This window comes from Oncorhynchus masou, chromosome 15 (assembly GCF_036934945.1).
Source record: "Oncorhynchus masou masou isolate Uvic2021 chromosome 15, UVic_Omas_1.1, whole genome shotgun sequence".
Taxonomy (NCBI): Eukaryota; Metazoa; Chordata; class Actinopteri; order Salmoniformes; family Salmonidae; genus Oncorhynchus; species Oncorhynchus masou.
Genome location: NC_088226.1, coordinates 66,170,925 through 66,189,085, shown reverse-complemented (window position 1 = coordinate 66,189,085; position 18,161 = coordinate 66,170,925). Strand labels below are relative to the sequence as shown.

Genomic DNA, 18,161 nt, shown 5'->3' with positions numbered 1-18,161 from the left:
TGCATACATAGATACAATACATAGAATACATACATAGATACAATACATAGAAATACATACATAGATACAATACATAGAATACATACATAGATACAATACATAGAATACATACATAGATACAATACATAGAATACAATACATAGAAATACATACATAGATACAATACATAGAATACATACATAGATACAATACATATAAATACATACTGTAGGTACAATACATAGAAATACATATAAATGCAGAGATACAGATGAATGTAAAATTCCCATCGGCCTGTAGAAGGAGTACATCCGCCTCGTCTTTGAAATGGGCTGTCAGCAGGAGGACAACACAAGGGCCAACTGCAGTCACTCCACCCTTTTCAAACCTTGACAGGATGTGCCCAACCTCTTCATTTGTTGGTTTCTGGAGGAAGTACTGTATGATAATTGAGACATCTGTCAGTACTTGAAGTGGTTGTAGAGTTCCTTCTGTGCGAAAAGGTATTGACACTTACTCCTCAGCTCGGCTATCTTAGGTGCTGGGCTAGCGTTGATGGCACTGCCCTGTAAGTAAAACGTTGCTTGCATGAGCTGCAAGAGTTGTCCTCTGTCACCTCCGGCCGGCCCTTCGCTGGAATAAAGCTGCTCCAATTTCTTACGCTTTGCCTCCAAAGTTTCTTCTGTGGGAAAGTCAGGCTGCCATCTTACACAGCTGTATTTGTCAGTCGGCCCTCTTGCACTGACTACAGTCGATGAGCCTGAGAGTGTTTTTCTCTTTCTTAGCCGTACCAGAGGATTATCACCATTCTTATGCTCAACGCCTGTTTTCATCTGATTTAAGAGGGATCCATTGCCACTCCCAATTGTAGTGCCATCTTTCATTGTATCAGTGAAGCTTTTCGGGTACTGTTGTACCACCCGCTTGGCTGTTGTACGGGCAATCTGCTCTTGTCGGATTAGGCTCAATAATTAGGCTCACCATCTATATTGGTTCTCCTGGGGTTGGCCGTGTGCCTCTGGTGATGGCTGATCTCAGGTTCATGGACATTTTGCCCCAAGGAACAGTGAAGTTCTCCGGTCAGATGTCCAGGTATACAGTACTGGTTGATGACAGGGTTGTGTTGGATGACAGTGAAGGGGAAGGGCTGGATGTGGAGGATGGCTGTGAAGGGGAAGGGCGTGATGGCTCAAATGTTAATGTATCCTTGATGGCACCAGCTGTGTCACTCCTTGCTTGTCCTAGACTCAAATGTTACTCTGTCAACGTGAACAATATCGACAAAAATATGTACTCCGGCTGAAATGTTCCACAAAGCCCCTGATACTGTGAGATCCCAGATGATCTCCAGCTATGGCACATCAAGCACCTTTCACAACTCATCTGCTATAACACCATCCTCTACTCCTTCACATCTCTTACCAACTCATCCATCTGCTAAAACACCATCCTCTACTCCTTCACATCTCCTACCAACTCATCCATCTGCTAAAACACCATCCTCTCCTCTTTCATATCTCTTACCAACTCATCCATCTGGTAAAACATCATCCTCTACTCCTTCACATCTCTTAAAACCTCTAGTGACTCCCCATCCTGCATTAGGGACCGTAATCATCGACTGACACTAATTAGCATAACGCAACGGACATAAATATTCCTAGAAAATATTCCTATTCATGAAAATCACAAGTGAAATATATTGAGACACACGTTAGCCTTTTGTTAAGCACCCTGTCATCTCAGATTTTCAAAATATGCTTTATAGCCAAAGCTAGACAAGCATTTGAGTAAGTTTATCAATAGCCTAGCATAGCATTTTGTCCAGCTGGCAGCAGGTAACTTGGTCACGGAAATCAGAAAAGCAATCAAATTAAATTGTTTACCTTTGATGAGCTTCGGATGTTTTCACTCACGAGACTCCCAGTTAGATAGCCAATGTTCCCTTTTCCCAAAAATATTATTTTTGTAGGCGAAATAGCTCCATTTGTTCTTCACGTTTGGCTGAGAAATCGCCCGGAAATTGCAGTCACGAAAATGCTAAGAAATATTCCAAATTAGCTCCATAATATCGACAGAAACATGGCAAACGTTGTCTATAATCAATCCTCAAGGTGTTTTTCAAATATCTATTCAATAATATATCCACCGGGACAATTAGTTTTTCAGTAGGACCGATTGGAGTAATGGCTACCTCTGTATTTTACACGAGAATCACTCTGGGAGCCATCAGGTGACCAGTTGCGCAATGTAGCCGCTTACGGGTATTCTTTAACATAAATGCGTTAAACTATGTCACAATGCTGTAGACACCTTGGGGAATACGGAGAAAAAGTAATCTGGTTGATAGCCCATTCATTGCTCAATAGGGAGGCATTAGAACGCAGCGCTTTCAAAACATGAGGCACATCCGGAATGGATTTTTCTCAGGCTTTCCCCTGCAATATCAGTTCTGTTATACTCACAGACAATATCTTTACAGTTTTGGAAACTTTAGAGTGTTTTCTATCCTAAGCTGTCAATTATATAAGGGGCCGCCTGCCTCCAAGTCCTGGGAAAAGTAATTGTCTGTAGAAACACCAGGCGTCTCAGGAACATTTTCACTTTGTGTTTCCAACATTGTCTCATTAGCATGTTTGATAAAGCTGTTTTTGTGTTCTGGATAAATGAGACGCAAATGTACATTTAACAGCAAATGTTTTTTCACATCCCATAAAAGGATAACTCATTTCTCTGCCCTCTAGAAAACAACCCTTCAGTCAAATTTAAACGACTGAACTGACAAATGTCTATTGGGCAAATCAACATTTTGTCTGCTGATTGAAATGGAGCACTTTTCACAGATCTTTGATATCTCTTGTGGTCTCTGTAGAAGTGAGACTTAAAGGCAGTAAATTTCCTGAATCCTGAATGCACGGGAACATTTGGGCCACAATTAAAAGATCAATTGGGTGCATTTCTGAGGTTTCATGTGCTGTCTGAATGATAATACTGTATTATATTCATGCAAACAAGATTTACACTGAAACATTTTAAATGTGTAAGGTTGATTCTGGGGAATAACAAATAAACTAAACTAACAGCTGTCTCAGTTCAAGCTGCAGTACCCTGTACTTATTTCAACAACACAAATCCAACAAATAGAAGTTATATTAACAATTCTATTCAGAGTAGCAAGCTAATGTTTGTGGCTGACACATAGTTCACCTAAATGCAGCCAGCTCACCAACAGACAGATTGGAACCATCAAGCCATAACGGACATGACGAAAATACATCTAGAATCTATTCCATCTTGAAATAGGGAGGACACAGCTGGCTATTAGCTCACGTACAAAAATATTTTGGGAAAACAGAACATGAAATAAGCTATTAATTATAGCAGTTTAGACCAGTGGTCACCAACCTTTTCTGAGTCAAGATCACTTTCTGAGTCAAAATGTCGAGATTTACCGCTCTGATTCTTTATTAACATGACTTAAAAAATGTAAGCCTTTTTAACATTAATAAGGCTAGGGACAATACTGCCCCCTTTGGATGAATTGCGTGCCCATAGTAAACTGAAACAAATCTGTCCAAAATTGCTAATATATGCATATAATAATTATTATTGGATAGAAAACACTCTAAAGCTTCTAAAACTGTTTTAATTATGTCTGTAAGCATAGCAGAACTCACAGGGCAGCCAATCTCCCAAACTAGTTTTGGAAACCTGAAAGTTGGGGCAACTTTGACGTCATCGCCCCCACCCTTCCCAACCAGCTATGGATCTGGAAACACTTTCTATGTCTTCCACTAGGTGTCCTCATTCAGTAGAGCGTTTAATTGTGCAAATCCCGCGAGCTTTGACCCTTTGGGAGGCAAAAGAGTGGGTGTTGCGAGAAAATACATGCGCGTTAGGGCGTGAATTGGACACAGACCTTCCTCTGTTCCAGCTTGCCTGAGAAGAATTGCTTTTGTCTGGTTGAATCGCCAATTGTTTTGTACGTTTATAACATCCTAAAGCTTGATTCTTCACTTAGTTTGACCAGTTTAGTCGACATATAATATGTAATTTTGAAGTTTTGATGCGCAACTGTTCGGGACCAGAAGTAATTTTGGATGCATTTCAGCTGAAAGCGGTAGCAGATGCTAATACACAGACACACGAACTGACACAAAACGATGTATTGGGTAAGTATGACTCCTTCCACTACATTCTGATCGAAGACCATCAAAGGTAAGGGAATATTTATGTTGTAATTTTGTATTTCTTTTGACTCCAACATAAGCGGAGAAATATTGCTTACGTCTGAGCTCCGCCTCAGATTATTGCATAGTGAACGATTTCTGTAACGTTAAAAATAAATGTGACACAGCGGTTGCATTAAGAAGCAGTGTATCTTTCTAACTATATGTAGAACATGTATATTTAGTCAAAGTTTGTGATGTGTATTTCTGTTATCTGGTGGAGCTATCTATAATTTCTCCGGACATTTTTGAGGATTTTCTGAACATGATTTATGGATATGAATTGCATATTATTGAAAAAAACATAAATGTACTGTGTAACATGTCCTATTACTGTCATCTGATGAAGATTTTCAAAAGGTTAGTGAATTATTTTTCTTTTAATCCTGCGTTTGTGATTGCATCTTTTGTTCGACAAAATGGCTGCATATCGTCTGTGTCTTTGTGGTGGTTTGACATAAATATGTGCTATGTTTTCGCCGTAAAACATTTTAGAAATCTGACTCGCTGGATAGATGAACAAGGTGTTTATCTTTAATTTGAGCTATTGGACTTGTTAATGTGTGGAGGTTAAATATTTCTAAGAATATTTTTGCATTCTGTGCGCCACCGTTTGAGTTGAGCGCGGGGGTAGGGGGGGGTGGTACCCATTGGGGAACCTGTATCGTTAACAAGTTTTAACCAGATAAAAACAGTTCTGTAGCAATGAGGTTTGTGTAGTAAGTTACACGCCCAATACATTATCACTGCATACTGTCTTTGCTTGAATTTACCTGCCAATTGTTCGGGACATATAAAAAAATTATATTTAAACATTTGAGGTAGGCTATATGATCACACCGGTAATAGATCCATTGTTGTATTACTTGTGAGGCACAGCTGAATGAGCACACATTTAAATGGTTAGCTTTTTATTTTACTGGGCTGATGGTGCCTGCATCTGATGGTCAGTCTCAGCAGAGAGAGAGAGCAGCAGACTGAGGGTCAGTCTCAGCGGAGGGAGAGACCAGCAGACTGAGGGTCAGTCTCAGCGGAGGGAGAGAGCAGCAGACTGAGGGTCAGTCTCAGCGGAGGGAGAGACCAGCAGACTGAGGGTCAGTCTCAGCGGAGGGAGAGACCAGCAGACTGAGGGTCCGTCTCTCTACATCCCTCCTCTGTCCCTTTCCTCCACTGACACTGACCAAAAAGGGACACCGTCTTCCAGCTGATGGTGAAACTCGAGTCGCACCACATTACTTCTGCCTCATGTACAAATTCATGTTGTTACTCCTATGAACAGAGAAAGTGAAATATTCCTCTATATTAAAAAAGACCCAAGCCGCTAATAATAGCAACAAGGCAGGCCTATACAAACACATTCCTCCTCATTCATTACTGCTGCACTGCTTGTTGTAACGCTGACTGGAAATAGGAACAACGTGCATTTTATGGGTTATAAAAGTGTTGAATACAAAGTGTTGACAGTGCTGAGTAAGAACTTAAACATGAACTCATAAAAACAGCAGCTCTTTGCTGTATTAGCTGATAGTCTCTCTCCAGTCATGGTTTTGAAATCTCACAGTATTCATTTGGGCCGTAGCTTTCTTGTATGCCTGCTACTTTACTGCAGACCGGGAAGGCAGAGTTTGTTCCTTCAGACACATGAAATGACAACAGTTTTCTTACCCGGCGCGCAGGGCAGCTGATTTGGCTACACCTACCACAAACAGCACCGAGACTAATGAAACAAATAGAAACACTTTATCATTGGGTTTTTTACAGAAATTTATGGGGATCGAGATCTACAGGTTGTGACAACTGGTGTAGACAGATAATAGCAGGTTTTCCTCCTACATCACATAGATAGTATAGACAGATAATAGCAGGTTTTCCTCCTACATCACATACATAGTATAGACAGACAATAGCAGGCTTCCCCCTCCATACATACATAGTATAGACAGATAATAGCAGGCTTCCCCCTCCATACATGCATAGTATAGACAGACAATAGCAGGCTTCCCCCTCCATACATACATAGTATAGACAGACAATAGCAGGCTTCCCCCTCCATACATACATAGTATAGACAGACAATAGCAGGCTTCCCCCTCCATAAATACATAGTGTAGACAGACAATAGCAGGCTTCCCCCTCCATACATACATAGTATAGACAGATAATAGCAGGCTTCCCCCTCCATACATACATAGTGTAGACAGATAATAGCAGGCTTCCCCCTCCATACATACAGTGTCTTGCGAAAGTATTCGGCCCCCTTGAACTTTGCAACCTTTTGCCACATTTCAGGCTTCAAACATAAAGATATAAAACTGTATTTTTTTGTGAAGAATCAACAACAAGTGGGACACAATCATGAAGTGGAACGACATTTATTGGATATTTCAAACTTTTTTAACAAATCAAAAACTTTATGTTTGAAGCCTGAAATGTGGCAAAAGGTCGCAAAGTTCAAGGGGGCCGAATACTTTCGTAAGGCACTGTACATAGTGTAGACCGACAGGCAGTTATCTTATAACTTGTTCAAGGGGGGGAAATTATTCGGGTAAAACAAAGAGCGAATTCAAATTACGAATCTCGGAGCATCGTAACACCATTAGGTTAAAAAACTCTACATACCCAGTTGCGGCCCACTTTTTGGTTGCGAACCAATCGATTTCGTCCCTACGTTATATCGGCACCTAACATGCCACCCTCTCTAGGAGAGGGCGTGACCTCGACAATTTATTGTTAAAACGAGAGGCTGTCTGGATCTTTAATTTACAGACCATTCCTCCCGTTGGTCTCAACGTCGACTTTGATCTGAAGCCATTCTTGTGATTATTGTGATTTTGCTGTTGTAAATGTTTGTAGGCTTATGTGGCCAAATTGTATCTATGATCGTATGCTATCCATTCATAAAAAAATATATTATTTAACCTTTATTTACACAGGTTTTATCTCATTGAGGTAACATCTCTTTTCCAAGAGAGACCTGGCCCAATAGCAGCAGGGGGAACACCGTTTCAGACAAAACAACTTACATACACTAACACAACATTAAACACAACTATAAACACACATACAGTACAACAATTACATATTACGTTAAAAAACACAAAAGTATTGACTAAAAAACAGCTGTCCTAAAGACAATTACACTCTATGATATATACATCGATCAAGTGTTTAAACTCCACCAACAAATATAGATCATCAAATTTAAAATGTTCAGGAGAGAATTCCAGGACCACGGAGCTGTGTAACTAAAACTACCATGACCTGTTCTAATTTTTGTTACTGTTAGAAGCAAATGAGAATAGGACTGTAATTGATATTTATTTACCGACCTGATTAAAAAAGAACAAAGATAAAATGTCATTTTACCCAATATAGCCTTATAAATCAGTGTATACTAGTGTTTATGTGTGTTTATGGCTATAAGACGCCGAGCGTCGCCCGAACAAGAAGAGGACCCGGCTTCCGCATAAGTCAGTCTTATAGCCATCGACGATCCACTTTTCATTTTCCATTTGTTTTGTCTTGTGTTTCCACACACCTGGTTTCAATACCCTTTTTTTACTTGTGTATTTAACCCCCTGTTCACCCCATGTCTTTGTGTGGGATTGTTTATTGAAGTGCTTGTGCACGTTCCCTGTGAGCACACGATGGCTATTTTTGTGCCCATTTATCTTGTTGTTATGGGTTCCGTTGGTTTGGCTTAATAAATATTTTGTTATTACCCAGTTCTGCTCTCCTGCTCTTGACTTCTCTGCCACCACTTACGCACCCTGCTACAGTTTAAGCCTACGCAAGGTCAATGACGATCTGCCAATGGCGCTGTAGAGATCACAATGATGTGTTTGATGTTTTTGATTGGTAATGAACCTTAGGGCTGAATGATATACTGAATCAAGGGTAGTGGTTGAGGCCTGCATATATATATATAACATCTCTAAAACTGCCTGTAATGTACATCGTACCAGCTCCTTCCTGGACTCCAGAGAAAAACACGCCTTATGCCGGTAATAAAAACCTATTCTCAGCTAGAGCTTCCTTATCAAGTTATCCTTATCAAGTTCCTTATCAAGTTCTCCACATGAACAGTGAAGCTCAGTTTGACATCAACCCACACACCCAAATATTTATACACTTTGACTGGCTCTATACTATGTCCAGCCAATGTAGCAATGGCATGATTAGTAACATGCCTGGCATTTGAAATTCAGAACCGGCTTCAAATCATACAGTTTCTGTTGTGTGATGTTAAATGCTGTTAGGGCATTTTCAAATGCTAAAGATAAAACTACTACCACTTGAATAAAGAACAGTATAATTTGCATAAAAATGAACATCTGCTGTTTCAATATGATTCCCAATGTTGTTGATATACAAAAGGAACAACAGTGGGCCCAAATTACAACCCTGCAGAACACTTCAGCACAACTCTATTTATAACCATCCTCCACTACACATTGTGTACGATTTGATAGGTAATTTAAAAACCAATCTAGATCATGACCTGTAATTCCACAATATTTTAACCTTAGCACTAACACAGCATGGTCCATGGTGTCAAAAGCCTTCGACAAATCAATAAAGACAGACACACTTCTTATCAAGAGCCCCATGGATGTCATTTAAAACCATCCATGTTGCTGAAACAATGCTGTGGCCAGACCTAAAGCCTGACTGCACTCCATTTAAGATGTTGTTTTCTTGGAGGTAGGCCTTCAGCTGCCTATAAATAAGGACTCCAGTACCTTTGACAGTACAGATGATTTTGATATGGGTCAATAGTTGTCAAGTAGCGAAGGATCTCCACCTTTCAGGAGAGGCAGTACAAAAGCAGATTTCCATAACATGGGGATTTCTTTAAAAATATAGGGGGGAGCAATGATGTCCTATAATCTCAATGATGCAATGATGAAGAGGGGATCTAGTTCATCAGGGCCAGGGGATTTCTTTATAGCAATTTCTTTCAGGGCTTTACACACTTCTGAAACAGAGAAGGATGAGAAGGAGAACCTGGCGAAAACTGCCTGCATCTAAACTGCCTGCATCTATTAAATGCAGATTCAAGGCTTTCAGAATGGAGGTTCTCTCAGTTACGACCTGAGTGTCCACCAACAATAGTTTGGGAAGCTGTGAATCTTCTTTTCACTCCAAACCTTTCACTACTTGCCAAAATGTGGAGGGATTATTTCAATGATCTGAAGTAGATTTCAGGTAGTGGTCTGCTTTCACTTTTCAGATCAAAGCCACACCCATATTTCAAAGACGTTTAAAAGCCATCCAATCATCTGCTGAACCAGACCCTCTTGCTTTAGCCCATATAGCATTTTGTTCCCTTATGATTTTAGTAAGTTCCTCAGTAAACCAGGGGTTCTCTCTGCCCTTCATCCTGAATTTATTTAAAGGGGCCTATTGCATACATCCTGGAATACGTTGAGGAAGTAACAAAAGGCTCGTTCAACATTTACATTTACATTTACATTTAAGTCATTTGGCAGACGCTCTTCACCAATTTGTAAGTCGCTCTGGATAAGAGCGTCTGCCAAATGACTTAAATGTAATGATGTAAATGTATTTTTTATTTCCCATCACCATAAATCATATTTAATCACTGAACAGTAGCAGACCTAACTTCATCTGTTCCTGACTCTGGATAGTGGATTAAAAAGACCATCAATCTCCAATGATATTAAAGTACTATTCTGAACATTACTGATATACTGAGTGGCAAGTCAAGATATCTGCTGGTTTTATTGTTTGGTCAATACCACCACCAGCTGGACAGGATTAATGTCGCTTGACTGAGCAGTATGGGTGGATGAAAGATACCAAATTTAAGGCCGGTTTCCTGGACATCTACATTGAACGTACTTTTTAGTCCAGGACTAGGATTAATCTGTGTCTGGGAAACCAGTCCATATAGTTCAGTTACTATCTGTTACATGTCCAGGAAACCAGTCCATATAGTTTAGTTAGTTAGTGATTCTACCTGTTCAATGCCACTGAGGAGAATTACATAGAGACAGAGAACCAATTGAGAAAACATATCAATGGTTCTGAATGCCAACCAATATACATCAACACCATACATCACGATTCATGGAAATGTACAACATTAAAACATTGCATTTTATTAAATATGAAAACAAATAATTTTAATTCATGAAATCTCTGAAGATCAAAACAGTCCAAAAAATATTTTGTAAAGAAAAACAGAGCAGAATGAATCATCACCAGCATAACTAGTATCTATGTGGACCCTACTACAGTTTAATCAGCTCAGCTATAGACTACATCAGCATGACTAGTATCTATGTGGACCCTACTACAGTTTAATCAGCTCAGCTATAGACTACAACAGCATGACTAGTATCTATGTGGACCCTACTACAGTTTAATCAGCTCAGCTATAGACTACAACAGCATGACTAGTATCTATGTGGACCCTATTACAGTTTAATCAGCTCAGTTATAGACTACACCAGCATGACTAGTATCTATGTGGACCCTACTACAGTTTAATCAGCTCAGCTATAGACTACACCAGCATGACTAGTATCTATGTGGACCCTACTACAGTTTAATCAGCTCAGTTATAGACTACACCAACATGACTAGTATCTATGTGGACCCTATTACAGTTTAACCAGCTCAGTTATAGACTACACCAGCATGACTAATATCTATGTGGACCCTACTACAGTTTAATCAGCTCAGCTATAGACTACACCAGCATGACTAGTATCTATGTGGACCCTACTACAGTTTAACCAGCTCAGCTATAGACCACACCAACATGACTAGTATCTATGTGGACCATACTACAGTTTAACCAGCTCAGCAGTAGCATAGAGATAAAACCCAGGATAGAGGGGCTGAGTGAATGTGGTCTGGACTCTGTGGAGGAGGGTCATTGTGTCAGAGACACTGTAGAAGGACAGAGTACCTGCCTTGTGATCCAGGTACATTCCTACTCTGGAGGACTGAGGGCCTGATACTTTAGTCCTAACATTATTGTGACTGAAATAATCACCCCTAGAGCACTCTAAACTCCAGGACTTGTCATTTTTTCCAAATCCAACTCCTTCCTCTGTTCTTCCGATATCTTTATATGTAACTGCTGTATGAAACAATGAACCACTCCACTCCACCTCCCAGTAACAGCGTCCAGACAGACCCTCTCTACACAGAACCTGACAAATGTTTGTGAATCTGTCTGGATGGTCAGGATATGGTTGGACTTTGCTTGTATAGGCCACCTTTCTGTTCCCTTCAGGCAGAGAGAGGTGAGAGTTCGCTGTGTTTGGGTCCAGTGTGAGCTGACAGGAATCTGAGAGAAGAGCAGAGCAGAGACCAATGAGGGGAGTTAGAACAACAAGTTAAGTCAGATAGTGTATCTACCCTGTCTTTGATTAGAGCACAGCAGAGATCAAATCAGAGAAATATGAGGAGTCAGATATCCAGTCTTTGATGAGATCTACTATTGCTATATATTTTGAGAGGGATTGTTAGGAGTGTCAGTAAAAAGAGACTGTTAGTTACTTCACAATAAAGAGACTCACATTGTAACAACTGTTCTCTGGTCTTGGGCTCTGGAGGCAGTACAACATCCACTATATTCACTACAGGCACACAAACACATTGACAGAGAGAGGGAATGTTATCATCATACCATATTCCACATGTATATGACTAGTAGGGAACTTCCAAGGGTCTAAAGTTGATGTTCTTATTATTTTCAACACACCTGTAGTGGAGATCTTGGTCCATTCTCCTTTAAGGAAGTCTTCTAGTTTCTCTCTCAGTTCAGACACAGTCTTACTCACATCTCCAAAGTACTGAAGAGGACAGACAATGATGCTGGGTAAGTCTGAAGATACACTTAAACTGGAGAGAGACTGATAACTCTGGAGAGAGAGAGACAGACAGGAAAACATAATGATTGAGATGAATAGTCTCACATTAATTTCATATCACATGTAACAAGGTAGTTACCTGGAGGAAATGGTAGTTAGTTAGTTACCTGGAGGAAATGGATGTGATCCTCTGTGTGTGAGAGCTGCTCCAGCTCAGTGCTTCTCTTCCTCAGCTCAGCTATCTCCTGCTTCAGTTGCTCCAGGAGTCCTTCAGCTTGACTCACTTGAGCCTTCTCTTGGTCTCTGATCAGCTCCTTCACCTCAGAGCGCCTTCTCTCAATGGAGCGGATCAGCTCAGTAAAGATCTGATCACTGTCCTCCACTGCTGCCTGTGCAGAGCACTGTTGAGAGAGAGAAAGACAGAGACTGACTTGCCATCCTCATTACAGGTTGTGCCACCACAACCTCCACACAATCACATTAGACAGTACCCAACACCACAGTTCTCCGGAATGCACTCGAAGTGAAAGCGTTTCTTCTCCACTCGGTTGAAGCCATCACAAACTAACCCTACTCCCCCTTCAACTCTAACAGATAAACAGCGGAAACCAATTAACCCTTCACCATCAGAAAATGAATTCAGTGAATATGCAACAACCAAAATAAAACAAAAATAAAATACAAATATTAGCAAACGCAAACCACAACACCCTCACAACCAACTTCTTCTATGATATAATGCCACAAATTAACGTTAAAAGTGCATGGCGCCACTTACTGTGCTGGAGTGTGTTCAATCACGGTTTACAACATTTCTAAATCCTCCTACCGAGCTCAGTACTTCTGAGAAAGTAACAAATAGCCCTACTAACTTCTAATAGACCCTCCCCCAAATCCCTTCCAAACCCCTCCACCCAACCCTGTCCAACCTCCATGACCCTTCACTTCAATCTTTCCCTCGTTTCAACATCCTTACAACAATATAACAACATATGCTCCACTGTTTCATTGACCATACCCTCCAGACACAAACCATTCACATGCTGCCAACCAGATGGAATGACCAGTTCAATGTACAATGTCCTAAGCGCAATCAAGTAAACATCACCTCTTCCTTCCTGATCTGACCTTTGAATCTTGGTCCACCGACCTTTTGTTGGAGTGCATAGAAATACCGTCCCTTGTGCTCAGATCCCCATCTTCTGCCACACATCTATCAAAATGGCTCTGATCTTCCATTTGGCCTCACCTCTACCCAGTGGAACATTAATATCAATTATATCTGGTTTCAAAGCTCTTTTAGATAACTGTTCTACAAAATCATTACCTTCCAAATCTGAATGTACTGGGACCCAGCAGAATCTCACTACAACACCCATTCTCTCAATTCTCCATATTAACATTGATACCTCCAAAAAGTAGGTCACTCCTATTAGATAAACCAGATGATAAACTATTCAATACAGACAGAGAATCTGAGCATCCTATAATTCTAACAGGTTGTACATCCTCCACCCACTGGAGGGCAACTATTATCACCAACAGTTCAACTGAGTATACTGACAGTTCATCTGTTAGTCTTCTATATATCTGCACATCACATTCAGGAAGGCAAACGCCTGCTCCTTGTGCTCCACTATCTGGGTCCTTGGATCCACCTGTGAAAAGTGGTAAAAAAGCATAACTTCTACCAATGTAGTTGTCAACCAGTTTCCCTTCATCACTGACTTCTGACCAATCTTTCCTTTTCTCTACCAAGGTTAGAACAACAACAGGATCTGGGAGTAACCATGGAGGAACATCCCCTATCACCACAGAAGGGCCAACTTCCAACTCCCTCAAACCACTGTCATCAGCAAGCTTTCCAACTGTCCAACCAAAACCACTGCCTTGTCTACTAGTATATTCCCAACAGTCATCTAGAACAGTAGCAGTGGGATGCTCAACCTCACAGCCTTTCAACCCAATAAGCTAATGACAATTTATTACGTCGTATATCGAAAGGCATCTCACCTGCCTCCACTAGTAAGACACATACAGATGTTGATTTAAATGCACCAATACATGTCCTTAAAGCTGTATACTGGATTCTGTCCAGCTTCTGAAGACAAGTCTTTGCTGCTGTTCCATAAACTATACACCAGTAATCAACTGTTGTCCTGATCAGAGATCTATAAATATCCATCAACGATTGTCTGCCTGCACCCCATTCATAACCAGAGACCCACACAACCAACTACCATGAAAGTGATGGAATGAGAAAGAGACATTGTTACAACATTGTACATAGCCATTATATAACGTTTCTTCTTCTTTGGAGTTTAACAGCAGTTGGCTTCCAATATGTTACATTACCGCCCCCAACTGAACAATAATATAAGTATATTTTACTTTGTTTTACAAAATGGAAAAAGGAACATTTCATTGTAATTTAAATTAAAAAACACACGTCCAACTAACCCTACTGTCATTAAAAACCCACTACCCCATCCCACTACTTTGACCCTATCTGCTCCTGCACCATGACAACTAACCCTACACCCATTAAAAACCCACTACCCTATTCCACTACTTTGACCCTATCTGCTCCTGCACCATGACAACTAACCCTACACTCATTAAAAACCCACTACCCCATCCCACTACTTTGACCCTATCTGCTCCTGCACCATGACAACGGCCTGGGAGGACTGGACACCACCACTCAACACACCCTGGAACTCTTATGAAGTCAAATCTCGTATGAACAAATACTTCTCTGCAGCTGCCACCACATCAATATTCTGTGATTTACGTTCCATTTCTGTGGTACAGTTGATAACCATTGTTATGAACGCTAAGAAGCCAACCTTACTGAAGCATATATCACTCGTTGGCCTATCCCTCTGTGCTGCACAGATCTACTACACACAGGGATCCTCTCAGGATCTCTCACCCTTGACCCATCCTCCTCTACTTTCTTCACTGCCTCAACATACGACACCTTCTGCACCTCTCTGACTCTAGCCACCTCAACCTGCCTCTCTCTCACCGGACACTTCTGATCCCTAGCAACATGGACACCCCTACAGTTGACACAACTTTATCCACCAAAACTACACAATCCTCTATCCCATGACCTCCTGCACACTTTCTCCAAAAATGTAACTCCTGCTGCACCAGCACTCTTCTGACGAAGAGGAGTAGTAGGAAGGATCGGAGGACCAATGCGCAGCGTGGTATGTGTCCATATTGTTTAATACGAATAATGATCAAAACAATAACCGACAAGGTGAAATAACAAAACCGAAACAGTTCCGTGTGGAACAAACACTGACACGGAAAATAATCACCCACAACTCAAAAGTGAAACCAGACTACCGAAGAGAATTCTCTTGGTAGATAATGCGGTCTACATTTGATTGTGAGGAATTCTAAATCAGGTGAACAGAAGGATTTGAGTTCCTGTATGTTTCTGTGATCACACCACGTCTCGTTAGCCATAAGGCATACGCCCCCGCCACTCTTCTTACCAGAAAGGTGTTTGTTTCTGTCGGCGCAATGCGTGGAGAAACCCGCTGGCTGCACCGCCTCGGATAGCGTCTCTCCAGTGAGCCATGTTTCCGTGAAGCAAAGAACGTTACAGTCTCTGATGTCCCTCTGGTATGCTACCCTTGCTTGGATTTCATCAACCTTGTTGTCAAGAGACTGGACATTGGTGAGAAGAATGCTAGGGAGTGGCGCACGATGTGCCTGTCTCCGGAGTCTGACCAGAAGACCGCCTCGTTTCCCTCTTTTACGAAGTCGTTTTTTTGGGTCGCCGGCTGGGATCCATTCCGTTGTCCTTGGTGAAAGGCAGAACACAGGATCCGCTTCGCGAAAGTCATATTCTTGGTCGTACTGATGGTGAGTTGACGCTGATCTTATATTCAGTAGCTCTTCTCGACTGTATGTAATGAAACCTAAGATGACCTGGGGTACTAATGTAAGAAATAACAAAAAACTGCACAGTTTCCTAGGAACGCGAAGCGAGGCGGCCATCTCTGTCGGCGCCGGAAGTTGCCGACAGTTACATTAAGCAGTCTGTTGTCTGAAAGTCTGTCTGAAAGGGGTCCAGACAGCCCACAGTGGGATTAGATAGGAGTCAGTCTCCCTCTATCTCTCTGACTGGAGGAGAGAAGTGAAATGGTGTGTCTCATCTGGTCAACAGCACTCACCTTGAGAGACTCCACAGCCTGTTGGAGCTTTTTCAGCTCCTTCTCTCTCTCCTGGAATCTCTGCTGGACCATCTGCTGTCTCATACCCAGCTGCCTCTGTGGAGAATCACATAAGGCCCATTGCTATGTGAATGATTATAGTTTTATGGTGGGCCTACATGTATCAAGGGGTTGAGACTGAACTTTGGACTCATTAAAGGGCATTCAGAATGATTATACTGTTTGACTTTAGAAAATGCTGATACATTTGGAGAATCTGGGATAAGATAATTAAGGTTTGTGTTCATATTTGATCTGCTGAGGATCGATTTCATTTGAATGATCTCATATTCAAACAGCCTTAGTTCCTACTGTATCTTTAATTCTTTGTTTATCAGACAGTCACCAACAAGTCTGTAATTCTTTAATTTAACTTGGCAAGTCAGTTAAGAACAATTTCTTATTTACAATGACAGCCTAGGAACAGTGGGTTAATTGCCTTGTTCAGGGGCAGAACAACACATTTTTACCATGTCATCTCGTGATTCAATCTAGCACACTTTCAGTTACTTGCCCTACACTCTAACCACTAGGCTACCTGCCGCCCCTGTTGTTCTGGTCTTACCTGTTTCTCAGTCCTCTCTGCTGCAGCTGACACTGTATCATGTCCTTTATGTTCATCCATTGTACACAGATAACAGATACACTGCTGATCGGTACGACAGTAAACCTCCAGCAGTTTGTCATGATGAGAGCAGATCTTCTCCTCTAGTTGTGTGGTGGCTCTGACCAGCTTGTGCTTCTTGAAAGCAGGAGATACATAGTGAGGTTGGAGGTGAGTCTCACAGTAAGAGGCCAGACACACCAGACAGGACATGAGGGCTTTCTGCTTTCTGGTGCCAGTGCAGAAATCACACGCCACATCTCCAGGTCCAGCATAGCACAGAGCAGGAGGGGGAGCATTCTGGAGTCCTGTCTTCTTCAGTTTCTCCATCACTTCAGCCAGCACAGTGCTCCTGTTCAGAACAGGTCTAGGGGTGAAGGTCTCTCTGCACTGTGGACAGCTATAGACCCCTTTCAGAACATCCTGATCCCAGCAGTCCCCAATACAGCTTCTACAGTAACTGTGTCCACAGGGAATAACCACCGGCTCCTTCAGTAGATCCAGACAGACAGAACAACAGAACTGGTCCTGGTCCAGCAGAACTCCTTGCTGAGCCATTTGGACGGTTGTTCACTCTCACACAGACAGAGGACACAGAGACTCAGATCAGTTTCGTTTCCTCAGAAGAGAGTTTGTGAGAGGGGGAGGGACTTCCTGGTTCTGCCAGAGGGGCTGGGTTAGAGGGAGGGAGGGGTTAGAGGGAGGGAGGGGTTAGAGAGAGAACTGTTTTCAATGTTCCACTTACAGATAGGGGGTAGTATTTCCACTTTGGATGAATTGCGTGCCCAGAGTGAACTGCATCAAAATCTGTCTATGTATGTGAGTATAACAGAACTCACAGGGCAGTCAATCTTCCAAACAAGTTTTGAAATCCTGAAAGTTCGGGCAACTTTGACGCCATCGCCCCCTCCCTTCCCAACAAGTTATGGATCTGGAAACACTTCCTACGTCTTCCACTAGATGTTCTCATTCAGTAGAAAGTGTAATGGAGCATTTGCTGTGAACTTTGACCTAATGGGAAGTAAAGTAGTTGGTGTCGCAAAATAATGCCATTTTGTTGTGGTGCGTTTGTCTTTGAGTGCTTCGGCTGTTCCAATCAGCCCCAGATGAAAACGAATGATCCGGTTGGAATGCTATTGGATACATATGATTATAACATCCTGAAGATTGATTCTGCACTTAGTTTGACCAGTTTCTTCGACCTGTAATATGTCTTTTGGAAGTTTTGGAAGTTTTCATGCAAAGTTATCCTGGACCAGAAGTC

General features: G+C 41.6%; 1 protein-coding gene across 1 annotated transcript; it reads right to left on the bottom strand.

Moving 5' to 3' along the window:
- Positions 1–10,313: 10,313 nt before the first annotated feature.
- LOC135556682 (tripartite motif-containing protein 16-like) lies at positions 10,314–17,509 on the bottom strand. The gene is made up of 6 exons (XM_064990067.1): positions 16,859–17,509; positions 16,255–16,350; positions 12,226–12,459; positions 11,950–12,109; positions 11,765–11,824; positions 10,314–11,532 (listed from the first exon to the last, which is right to left on the bottom strand). The coding sequence occupies exons 1-6, from the start codon at positions 17,453–17,455 to the stop codon at positions 11,024–11,026; spliced, it is 1,656 nt and encodes a 551-aa protein (XP_064846139.1). The 5' UTR covers positions 17,456–17,509; the 3' UTR covers positions 10,314–11,023.
- Between the last annotated feature and the right edge of the window lie 652 nt (positions 17,510–18,161).

Coding starts and splice junctions, on each gene's coding strand:
- LOC135556682 (XM_064990067.1), bottom strand. CDS start 17,455: ATGGCTCAGCAAGGAGTTCTGCTGGACCAGGACCAGTTCTGTTGTTCT. Junction 12,460..16,254: donor AGGCTGTGGAGTCTCTCAAG/GTGAGTGCTGTT, acceptor CTCTCTCAACAG/TGCTCTGCACAGGCAGCAGT. Junction 12,110..12,225: donor ATCACATCCATTTCCTCCAG/GTAACTAACTAA, acceptor CTCTCTCTCCAG/AGTTATCAGTCTCTCTCCAG.